Source organism: Agelaius tricolor, unplaced genomic scaffold, assembly GCF_023055355.1.
Source record: "Agelaius tricolor isolate 1412-34295 unplaced genomic scaffold, bAgeTri1.0.p SCAF_20, whole genome shotgun sequence".
In the NCBI taxonomy this organism is placed as follows: Eukaryota; Metazoa; Chordata; class Aves; order Passeriformes; family Icteridae; genus Agelaius; species Agelaius tricolor.
Window position 1 is genome coordinate 4,775,866 of NW_027269280.1, and position 11,143 is coordinate 4,787,008.

The following is an 11,143-nucleotide window of genomic DNA, read 5'->3' on the forward strand; positions in this document are numbered from 1 at the left end:
AGTGGGGTTTGGTGAGGCCTGCGTGGTTTAGAATGGATAAATTGTTCATCCTAATTGCCTGTAAAACACTCCCTGGAAGGGGCTGGCCATGCAGGTGGGGATGCAGGGGTCAGGTTCTCATAGGGAGACAGCAACAGGGCCCCTGAGCTCATCCCTAGTGCTGAGCCACCATGGGAATGGGGTTTGGTGAGGCCTGTGTGGCTCAGAATGGATAAATTGTTAATCCTAATGGCCTGGAAGAGGCCATCCATGCAGGGGGAATGCAGGGCTCAGGTTCTCATGGGGACAGCAGCGGGACCTGGGGAAGCTCAGCGAGAAGGGACGAGCTCCATGTCCCTACAGCTAACAGAGATCTCTTCCAGCCTTTGAACGGGGCCACTGCTACGAGCCCTACATCCAGAACGGGAACTTCACCACCTCTGACCCCACCTACAACCTGGGCACCACCGTGGAGTTCACCTGTGACCCCGGGCACTCCCTGGAGCAGGGCCCTGCTGTCATCGAGTGCGTCAACATGCGGGACCCCTACTGGAACGACACAGAACCGCTGTGCCGAGGTCAGCCCTGCCCCTGGACACTGCTGGGTGTGGGGTGACACCCCTGGGTCCCCGCTGAGCCCTGCCCACCCCTTTGCCCCCACAGCCACGTGTGGAGGGGAGCTGACTGCTGTGGCCGGGGTGATCCTGTCCCCCAACTGGCCGGAGCCCTACACAGAGGGAGAGGATTGCATCTGGAGGATCCATGTGGGCGAGGAGAAGAGGCTCTTCCTGGACATCCAGCTGTGAGTAGCCCAGGGGCTCAGTGTCTGGCTCTGCCCCAGATGTGCTCGTCTCATTTTGCTGCAGTGTCCTGCTCCCCTTGCCTGCACTGTGGAGCCACAGAATCCCAGAACAGTTTGGGTGGGAGGGACCTTAAAGCTGATCTCCCATGGGCAGGGACAGATCCCACTATCCCAGGTTCCCCCAAGCCCCTTCCAACCTGGCCTTGGACACTTCCAGTGATGGGGCAACCACAGCATATCCAGACAAGCTGTGCCATAGCCTCACCACCCTCACAGGGATATGCCCTGTTCTCCCCCTCAGAGCTTCCATAATCCCCTTTGATGCACTTGGCACCCTGGGCAGGACTGAGTGTGCTCCCTGAGTTCAAAGCACCATTACACAGTCCATAGCAGCGGTGAATTGCTGTTCCAACAGCTTTGGAATTCTCCACAGGGAGCAGTGCCACAGCAGCACGTGGCCATGTGCTTCTGGAGTGATAGCCAGCACGTCAGGAGCTGGGTGATGCAGGGTTAGGAGGGCCTGGAGGCATCCATGGGATGGAAACAGCTCAATCTTTGGGCTGAATGTGAAATACAGGCACTAAGGGAGTGGAGCCACTCAGCAAGCCCAGGCTGAACGTGCTGGGGTCAGAGGGGAATGGGATCCAACGCCAGGCTGAGAGTTCTTGGCATGGTAATGCTGCTGCTGCAGCAGGAGCCTCCTTTGATGCTATTTTGGGTTTGCAAGAGGAGGACGTGTTTCAAGTAGAGGCTTAGAGTCATAAAGATTTTAAAGCTCCCTATAAAATCCCAAGTCAGAGATCCCAGCACACCTCTCCCAGCTCTGTGGGTGCTGGGGCTGAGCAGAACTGCAGGCCAAGTGATTTGAAGTCATCAGGCATAAATGTCACTGAGAAAATCGTGTTTGACAGAAAGCAGAGATTTACTACAAATGTCAGCTTGCCATGGGGATTAGCTGGGCTCCCTCCAAGAACATTCCTAATAAAACGTTCAGGGATCAGCTCAGGCGTCTCCTGTGTGGCTGGGAGCATCCTGGTGCTCTCCTCTCCCCGGGAAGGGCAGGAGGGTTCTCCTTGTCCTGGTCCCTCCCGTGCCACCGCTCCCAGCCCTGGGGAGCCTCACTGGGGCAGACAGGGCAGGGCAGCAAGAGGGGAAGGGGTGTCACTGCCCACCTTGGGGTCAGTGTGATCGTTCACCCACTCTGCCACCCCCGGGCACCCAGAAAACCCTCCCGACACCAGAGCTGTGTCCCCTGGCGTGTGCATCCATCCCCTGCCTTGGCCTTGGAGTGGGGGGAGAGCTGCTAGCCCACCCATCCCCTTCTGCTCCAGAGCAGCCGCATTCCCGGGGTGGATGGAGGCTGGCAGCCGTCCCTGCCCGGCGTCCCCGGCCATCCCCGCCATCCGCGGGCCGCCACTGCGCTCTGGTGGCCGCGGGGACAAGCGCGGCTCTTGTAGACCGGCACTTCCAAGTGCGGGGTCCCGTGTCCCGGAGGGATGTGACCGGAGGGATGTGACCCGGACGGACGTCACCTGGCTGCCCCTTGAGCCCCGCACTGCTGTGTCCTGCCTGGGCTCCCTGGCCTCTAACCAAACTCTCCTCTCAGCCTGAACATCACCAACAGCGACATCCTCACCATCTACGACGGGGACGAGCTCTCCTCCCGCATCCTGGGGCAGTACGTGGGCAGCAGCGGCCCCCAGAAGCTCTACTCCTCCAGCCCCGACCTCACCATCCAGTTCCACTCAGACCCTGCTGGGCTCATCTTTGGGAAGGGGCAAGGATTCATCATGAACTACATAGGTATGGGGAGCAGGGTGCTGGTGTGAGGATGTGACACACAGCCAGCCCAGGATGTCCAGGTGCAGGGGCTGGAAGCAGGGAGAGCCCCTGTGGCACCAGCACCCCCTTCTCATCCCACCCTGAACCTCCTGCAGGACCCCCAGGTCTCTGTGTCAGTCACTTCTGGGGTGTCCCTGTGTGTGTCCCCTCCTCCAGGTTGGCAACAAGGCAGGTTTGGTCCCTCTCAGCCCTGGGGGGAAGAAATTGCTGGAAACAGGGATGCAGGATCCCCACAGACACCCTGTCAGGCAGGGATGGTCACTGAAGCCAGTCCCTGGGTGCGCTCCTGAGGTGGATGTCCCCATCTCTGTGCTCCAGAGCAGCTCCTGGAGACATCTGTCCCATTGTCCTGTGGGGCAGCTGTGCCCTGTGCCTGCCAGGCTGGGCCTGTGGGTGCCCACGGCAGGGACAAGGACTGTGAGGGGCATTCCATCCCCATGGCTGCCTGTCCCCCCCCCTGCTTCCCGTGCCAGGCTCCTCAAGGCACGTTTTCCTTGCACTGCTGACATTCCTGGCTACGACAAACAGAGCGAGCTGCAATGCAGAGCACCTGGGAGGCTGCAGGACCCTCCTCTGCAGCACACGGGGCTGGGGAGGGCAGGGCACAACCCCTCACCTGAGCAAACCAGCCTGGGGGAAGCAGGGAACAAATCCTCCCGTGAGCAAACCAGCTGTGCTGTGCTGGCACCTCTCCTGTACCCACAGCTGGAGCTGAGCCTGCTGCTTCCAGCTTATCCTGACCCCGTTTTCACCAGCCCAGCCCTCTCTCTGCCTGTAGGGTCAGGGCTGGGGAGGCTTCAAAGAGCCCCTGTCCCCACTGCTGCCCTTCCCTGTGCCCAGGGGATGCTGCCTGCAGAGCAGCTGTGCCGTTTTTGGAGCTGTGGGGAGGGACAGGCCCTTGGGGAAAGCCCTGTGTCCAGCTGGGGTGGCTCTGGGGAGGGCTGTGCCGGGGCTCCTGCTCGGTGGGTGACAGCCAGAATCCCTCTTGGCTGCAGAGGTGTCCCGCAACGACTCCTGCTCTGACCTGCCCGAGATCCAGAACGGCTGGAAGACCACGTCACACACAGAGCTGGTGAGAGGGGCCAAGATCACCTACCAGTGTGACCCAGGCTATGACATCGTGGGCAGTGACACCCTCACCTGCCAGTGGGACCTCAGCTGGAGCAGCGACCCCCCCTTCTGTGAAAAGAGTAAGTGTGCCCACAGGAAGCTGCTGCTGTCCCTGTCCCACACCCTGTGACAGCGCTGGTCCTGCCCTGAGGGGCTCCTGCTCCGAGGGTGCCCCCAGCTCCGAGGGTCCCCCAGCTCCAAGGGGCTCCCAGCTCCGAGGGTGCCCCCAGCTCCGAGGGTGCCCCCAGCTCCGAGGGTGCCCCCAGCTCCGAGGGTCCCCCAGCTCCAAGGGGCTCCCAGCTCCGAGGGTGCCCCCAGCTCCGAGGGTGCCCCCAGCTCCGAGGGTCCCCCAGCTCCAAGGGGCTCCCAGCTCCGAGGGTGGCCCCAGCTCCGAGGGTCCCCCAGCTCAGAGGGTCCCCGAGCTCTGAGGTGCTCCCAACTTCAAGGGGCTCCCCTCAGCCCTCCTCTCTCCCCAGTCATGTACTGCACGGACCCAGGGGAGGTGGAGCACTCCACCCGCCTCATCTCGGACCCAGTGCTGCTGGTGGGCACCACCATCCAGTACACCTGCAACCCTGGCTTCGTGCTGGAGGGCAGCTCCCTGCTCACCTGCTACAGCCGCGAGACCGGCACCCCCATCTGGACCTCGCGGCTCCCGCACTGTGTCTGTAAGTCTGGGTGCTCTCTCCTGCTCCCCTGCAGCCCAGCTCCTCTCTGGGGGCTCTGGGTGGCACTTTCCTGCAGCCAGCACCCTGCCCAGCTGTGGGGGTGGTGCAGATCCTTCCTACCTGAAAGCAGAGAGAAGTGAGAGCTTGGGTGCTTCCTCACTGCCCCCAGGCTCCTTCTCTCCCTTGGGCTCACCCTGGATGTGTTTAATTCCCTTTCAGCTGAGGAGTCACTGGCCTGTGATAACCCAGGGCTGCCAGAAAATGGGTACCAAATTCTTTACAAGCGCCTCTACCTGCCAGGAGAGTCCCTGACCTTCATGTGCTATGAGGGCTTTGAACTGATGGGGGAGGTGACCATCAAATGCATCCTGGGCCAGCCATCCCACTGGAGTGGCCCCCTGCCCATCTGCAAAGGTAACAGGGAAGGGGAGGGGGGCAAGGGGACAGTCAACACCTCTGTCCCCAGCCTGGGACAGCCCTTGGTCTGGCTGCAGCCCTAGCTGGGAGCTGAACTCAGCTGGGAGCTGGAGCTTCTCTGGATCTGGGCTCTGCTCAGCCCAGCCTGCTGAGTCCTGGCCACATGTTTACATCACTGGGAGTTCACAGCATGGTTTGGGACCAAACGGGGCAGGAGATCCCAGGTTTGGGTTTCCCAGCAGGCAACAGCTGCCAGCACCCAGCCAAAGCCAGCTACAGACCAGTAACTCTCCATCTCTCTTCCAGTGAACCAAGACAGCTTTGAACACGCTCTGGAAGGTGAGTGACGTGGGTTTCCTGGAGGCACAGCATCCTGGTGGAGCCTGGGAGGAGGGAGAGAGGCAGAGAGGGGATCACCCGGTGCCTGCAAATGCCACCACAATAGATCTTGTCCTTTCAGTAGCAGAAGCTGCTGCAGAGACGTCGCTCGAGGGGGGAAATATGGCCTTGGCCATCTTCATCCCGGTGCTGATCATCTCCCTGCTGCTGGGAGGAGCGTACATCTATCTCACCAGGTGGGGCTGCAGGGGCTGGCACAGAGCGGGGGCCAGCATCGCGCTCGCCAGCCACACTCCCCGGGGCGCTGGGAGGAGCTGGCATGGAGGGATGTGGCTCTGGAATCCCCGGTGACTCCGCCTCTCGCCGCAGGTGTCGGTACTACTCCAGCCTCCGCCTGCCCCTCATGTACTCCCACCCCTACAGCCAGATCACGGTAGAAACGGAGTTTGACAACCCGATTTATGAGACAGGGGTGAGTCCTGCCGTGCCTGTTTTCCCTAGGGATATTTTTGAGGGGTGGCTGGGATGAGTCCAGCCAGGCTCTGTGGGAATAATGGGATGGGAGGCCCAGGGGGCTGAGGGGTCCTGGCTGCCAGGACATCACTCCTCTGTGAACAAAACAACACCCAGGATCTCTCTTGCTGCCTGGGAATGGGTAGACGATCCTGAAATGCAGCTGCTGCCCTCAACTGGCTTTTCCTTGCTTGCAGGAAACACGAGAATACGAGGTTTCAATATAAGGACAGTGGTAAGAGAGTCTCCAGCAGTGAACTTAATGTGCTCTCATAGAACTTCCTCAGTAACTAATCCAGAGACCACGTGGAGTTTGGTTGGACCCCCGGACCTGCTGTTGTCTTTCCTTTTGCCTCTCTATTGAAGATTTTACTGTTTTCTTCACTGTATTTATTCTATTTAAACTGCGATAGGTGTGCTGCCCAGCCCTGGGCACAGGCAGCAGCTGGAGCCGGGGCAGAGCTGGGTCCTGGTGAGGCCAGGGGGGCACGGGGGCACTGCTGTGTCCCCCTCCGTGGCAGAATGTCCCCCTCCATGGCGGAGCGTCCCTCGGCACTGCCCACACAGACGCAGGGGGATTTTTTTGCGGTTCTGATGTTGTTAAAAATTAAAGATGTCTCCATTGCAAGAGCCTGCGGTTGATTGCTGGGAGCTGAGGTAGCGCAGGGTCCCCCGCAGGGTCCCACCCCGCAGCCCCCGGGGGGCTCAGGGGGCACTGGCCCAGGGACTGTCCTCGCTGCAGGGCTCAGGGACAGCCTGGCACACATGAGGTACGTGCTGCTTTCTTTTCCCACTTCGCTTTGGACGTGGAGAGGCAGCCAGCCAGGATCTGGGGTGATGCTCTGTGGAGAAGCACCAACCTGTGGAGAGTGCCACCCTGCCACTGGGAGCCCTGGAAGTCACCCTGGAAGCCTCCCTGGAGCAAGCAGAGCTCCCAGTTGGTGCCCCTCTGCTCTGTGCCCGTTGTTCCTCTCCAGCAGCACTTCCCATCACCCTGCCAGGATCACCCCGGCCCGGCATGGCCGAGGGTGGCTCTGTGCCCCTGGCAGCATCTCAGGGTAAGCAGGAGGGGCTGGGCTCCCTGGCTCCTGCTGCAGGAGGGGCCCTGGCGGGCTGTGCTGTGCAGGGGATGAAGGTGGAGCTGTTGGGAAGGAGAGGCAGCTGGGATGTGTGGAGGCTTCAGCACAGGAGCTCCGTGGGGAGCAGAGCAGGCAGAAATCGCCCTCAGTCCCACCCTCGCTATCCCCTGCACTCCTTCACTGCATCACCCCTGCCAGAGCCACACAGCAGCGGGGACACAGACCCCAAAGGGCCACCACTGTCCCTGCTGTGTCCCAGCCAGCCCCTGGGGAGGAGGGCAGTGAAGCCACCACCACGTCCTTGGCTGCTGGTGTCCTTCTTTTGTCCTTGTAGAACAATGGCGAGTGCGGGAGGCTGGGGGAGCTCCTCGGGGTGGTTGGTGCAGCTCTGCAGTGTACAGCTGGGCTTTAGGGGTTTTCCTTTCAAAACAACGAATGTGTGTTTGTAATTTGTAACGGTTAAAAAAGAAAAAAAAAAAACAAAAAAAAAGAGGAAAAAAAAAATTGTGCCAAAAAAAAAATGTACGAAGCATTTCATTTCCCTTCATACATGTCTGTTTTTATAAGAACAATGTGAAAATTGCTGGGATTAAATATTTTTGAACATGATAAAGTAGTTCCGTGGGAAGCTCTAGCGTTCAGTATAACCTTGATAACAATTGTTCTGTATTTTTAAATGTCTGGAATCAGTTTGCAGACGCTCTGGCTGCAGGCAGGGCAGGGTGAGGGCTGGGTACACTGCATGCCCTGCTGTGGGATGGTGGCCCAAAGCCACTGGCTTGGCTCTGAGTGCCAGGTCCTGCCCTGGTGCAGCCTCACAGTGCCCCCTGCTCCTGTGGGATGGAGGCATCTGAGCCCTGCTGGGACATGAGGTGACCTGGCATGGCCCTGGGGACATCTCTGCTCTCTGGGTCACCCCACAGGAGCCAGTGCTGGCTCCCCCTGTACCCCCTGAAGTCAGCATTGCCCCTTCCCATGCCAGCCCAGCCCAATGATGTCTCACAGAGTGGGTGGAGGGGCTGGGTGCTGCCCCGAGGCACTGGGACCCCACTAGAGACCCTTGGCCCTGTCACAGAGGCCATGCAGAAAGTTTTGGGAAGCCCTGATAGCCCAACCCCATTGGGCAAGGGGTCTGTGGGGACCCATCTTGCCTGTGCCCTGCTCACCCAACAACCTGTGGCTGTCACCTGGCAGCTCCCCAGAACTACAGGGGCCAGGAGGGGGCTGCCTCACCTGCCCCTGGTGTGCACGGGGCTGCATCCCACATGGAGCAGCCAGGCATGGCTTGGGAGAATCCTGGGCCTAAGTGGGGAACCCCCCCCTGCTCCCTGGGAACCTCTCCGGGCTGAGCTGCCCCGGTGGGGGAAGAAAGGAGCCCCTGTGAGGTTTTCCTCCAGCATCAGGTGTGGGCAGGGCAAGGTCCTGCCCAGGGGAGCCTGAGCACGGCCCTGCCTGCTCAGAGAGCGTGGTGGTGGTGGCAGCGCGGTGACTGTCACCTCACCACGGAGCAGCGGCACAGGGACACCCCAGCTGGAGCAGCGATCCCTGGTGCCAGCAGCCCCAAGTGTCCCTGGCAGCCGGGAGGGAGGGGGATGCTCAGCCCATACCCCGGGGAATGCCCGGCCGAGGAAACCCGGGGCTCCCATCTGTCCCTGCCCCCCCCGCACCCAAAACAATGCAACAGTGCTGCCCTCCCCGGGCGTGCTTTTAACCAAGGTTACGCTGTGACATCGATAATGGCTTTGCTCAGCAGCTGCCAGGCTAATGCACAGGGGGCGAGGGAGCCAAGGCTCTGATGCAGAGCATTCCTGGGGGAGGGAGATTGGGTTATTTTTGGACAGAGATTGCAAGAGAATTAAAATGAAGGGGAAAAAAAAAAAAAAAAGCCCTTCATGCTGCCGTTCCTCCTCGGTGACGTAAAGCCGGAGCCAATCTCTGGCCTCAGGCGATGTGCTGCGGATGGAGCTTTGTCTGGGCCCAGCAGCCTCGGCCACAACGGCCTCCCCCTGCCTGGGGCAAGGCAGGGGCTCAGCGGGGCCGTGTCACAGCAGTCACACGGCTGAGGGACCCCCGAGGCCAGGGATGGAGCAGCAGGGACCCCCTTGATTCCTTGCAAGCTGCATTGGAGCTTGGTGAGGCAACAGCATCCCTGCCCAGCCTGTGTCAGGCACAGCATCCCTGCCCAAATCGGGCACAGCATCCCTGCTCAGCCCAGGCACAGCATCCCTGCCCATTCCATGTCAGGCACAGCATCCCTGCTCACTCCAGGTCAGGCACAGGATCCCTGCCCAGCCCAGAAGGCTGGGAAAAGCCCTGGGATGCACTTGGCACAGCTCTGCCAGCGACACCCTGGCAGGAGCCCAGTCTGTGGGCAGCCTCCTGGCTCCAGTGGTTCCTTCTCCCTTTTCCTGAGCTGTCCTCCTGGGGCAGACACTGCCAGTGTCCTCCCCTCAGCTGTTGCCAAAACTCTGCTCGTGTTCTGCCAGGGCTGGGATTTCCTGGAATGTTTAGGCTGGAGCTGGGGCAGTGCTCCTGGAGGGGCCTCCCCTGTGCTGAGGGATCACAGAATCATGGAATCATTGGTTTGGGTTAGAAAGAACTTTTAAAGTGCATCTTGTTCCAGCCCCTTGCCACAGGCAGGGACACCTTCCACCACACCAGGTTGCTCCAAGCCCCATCCAACCTGGCCTTGAACAATTCCAGGGATGGAGCAGCTCCCTGGGCAGCCTGTGCCAGGGCCTCACCACTCCCAGGGAAGAACTTATTTTCAATATTCTATCTAAACCTATTCTCAGTTTCAAGCCAGTCCTCGTCCTGCCACCCCACACCCTCTCCAGCTCTCCTGCAGCCTGCAGGAAAGCCAGGCTGATCTGCAGGGAAGAGATGAGTGGTGGAGCTGGGGACCAGGGGCTGGTCCAGAGGCAGCAGAGAACTCAGGAGGCAGAGGCAGGGGAGAAAGGAGGGGAGAGCCCAGGGCCGTGGAGCCTGCGAGTACCAACAGAGGGAAGCGCTGTCTGCCAGGAGCAGGAGCTGTGCCTGAGCCTGGGGGATCTGGGAAGGAGCAGGGAGAAAAAAACCACTCATTCCTTTCACCCTGCAGCACACAACGCTGCCAGGGCCCTGCAGCAGCACACCGGGCTGGGGAATGTGCTGGTGGGGGCATGGGGAAGCAGCAGGAGCAAGCAGCAGGCAGAAAATGTGCCAGGATGGAAAACAAGGTGCGTGTTAGGACTGCCAGGGATGAAGCTGCTCAGAGGAAGCACATGAACACCTGAGGGGCTGTGCAGGACAGCTCTGCTTCCACTCCCAGAGCCCTGAGCAGTGCCAGGGGAGGATGCGTGGGCACCGGATGGCAAAAATCTGCAAAACAAGGCAGGGCTTTCCTTGTGCCCTGTGGCGGTGACACGTGTCCCACACGGCTCCACGTGGCACCGCCACAGGGCAGGGCAGGGCAGGGCAGGGCAGGGCAGGGCAGGGCAGGGCAGGGCAGCACTACCAGGGCTCTGCCTGGACCCGGGATCTGCCTGGACCCGGGATCTGCCCGCGGGCAGCTCAGCTCAGCCGCTCACCCGGAACCTGGGCAATGGAGGAGGAAGGACGGGAGCTCTGGGTCCCCTGGGGCTCCCAGAACTGGCCGCACTGGCTTAGGGGAACAGGAAATGGGTTGGGGAGGAAGAAGGCAAGCAGGAGGACTCACGACAGTTTCTCCACTAGCACTAAAGAGTTGTAAAGGACGCTCCAATCTGGGAACAGTCTCCCCCCATCCCTGGTGCTGCAGCACACCCTCACATCCTCGCTGAGGCATTCCCTGGCTGCCTGCATCTTGGGCATTGCCTCTCTGGGAGCTCCTGTCCCCTGCATGCCAGATGCATTTATTCTTGGACACAAGCAACCCCTGCAACCTGAGGGCTGCAGCACAAGGGGCCGGAATTCCCGGAGCCAGTGCTCCCTGCTCCCTGAATGCGTGTGCTCCCACATCCCTGGAGCCAGAACCGTGCACATCCCGACTGCTGCATCCCTAATAGCCCGTGTCCCTGGAGCCAGTCCCCATTCCCTTGGTGGCTGCATCCCTGCGTGCTCCCACCCCTGGGACCAGCATCCCCAGACTGCTGCAGCCCCCGGCGCCTGAATCGCTGGAGCCGCTGTCCCTGCGCGTCCCGCTGCACCCCCGGTGCCCCCGCACCTCCCGCGCCCCCGCGTCCCGGGGTGCCCGCGGCCGGGATGGGCGCTCCCTCGGGGACCATCTCCGCCTCCTCCCGCTGCTCCATCCCCGGGACCCCTCCCGAGTGCCGCAACCCCGCGGCTCCCCCGCCCCTGCGGGCCCCTCCCGGCAGCGCGGGGCGGGAGCGCGGGGCGGGGGCGGGCGCGGCGCGGGGCGGGCGCGGGGGCGGGCG

The 11,143-nt window shown here is 61.2% G+C and overlaps 1 protein-coding gene across 1 annotated transcript in view; it reads left to right on the plus strand.

The window, feature by feature from the left end:
* Positions 1–6,300, plus strand: part of SEZ6L (seizure related 6 homolog like) — a 41,148-nt gene extending 34,848 nt beyond the window's left edge. Inside the window, exons 8-17 of the mRNA XM_071445265.1 lie at positions 363–557; positions 643–781; positions 2,388–2,584; positions 3,619–3,813; positions 4,210–4,401; positions 4,621–4,815; positions 5,125–5,157; positions 5,279–5,393; positions 5,527–5,629; positions 5,868–6,300. Of these exons, the coding sequence (XP_071301366.1) occupies positions 363–557; positions 643–781; positions 2,388–2,584; positions 3,619–3,813; positions 4,210–4,401; positions 4,621–4,815; positions 5,125–5,157; positions 5,279–5,393; positions 5,527–5,629; positions 5,868–5,897 (1,394 nt within the window). The 3' untranslated portion in view covers positions 5,898–6,300. The remainder of the gene's footprint in view (positions 1–362; positions 558–642; positions 782–2,387; positions 2,585–3,618; positions 3,814–4,209; positions 4,402–4,620; positions 4,816–5,124; positions 5,158–5,278; positions 5,394–5,526; positions 5,630–5,867) is intronic.
* The last annotated feature ends 4,843 nt before the right edge of the window (positions 6,301–11,143 follow it).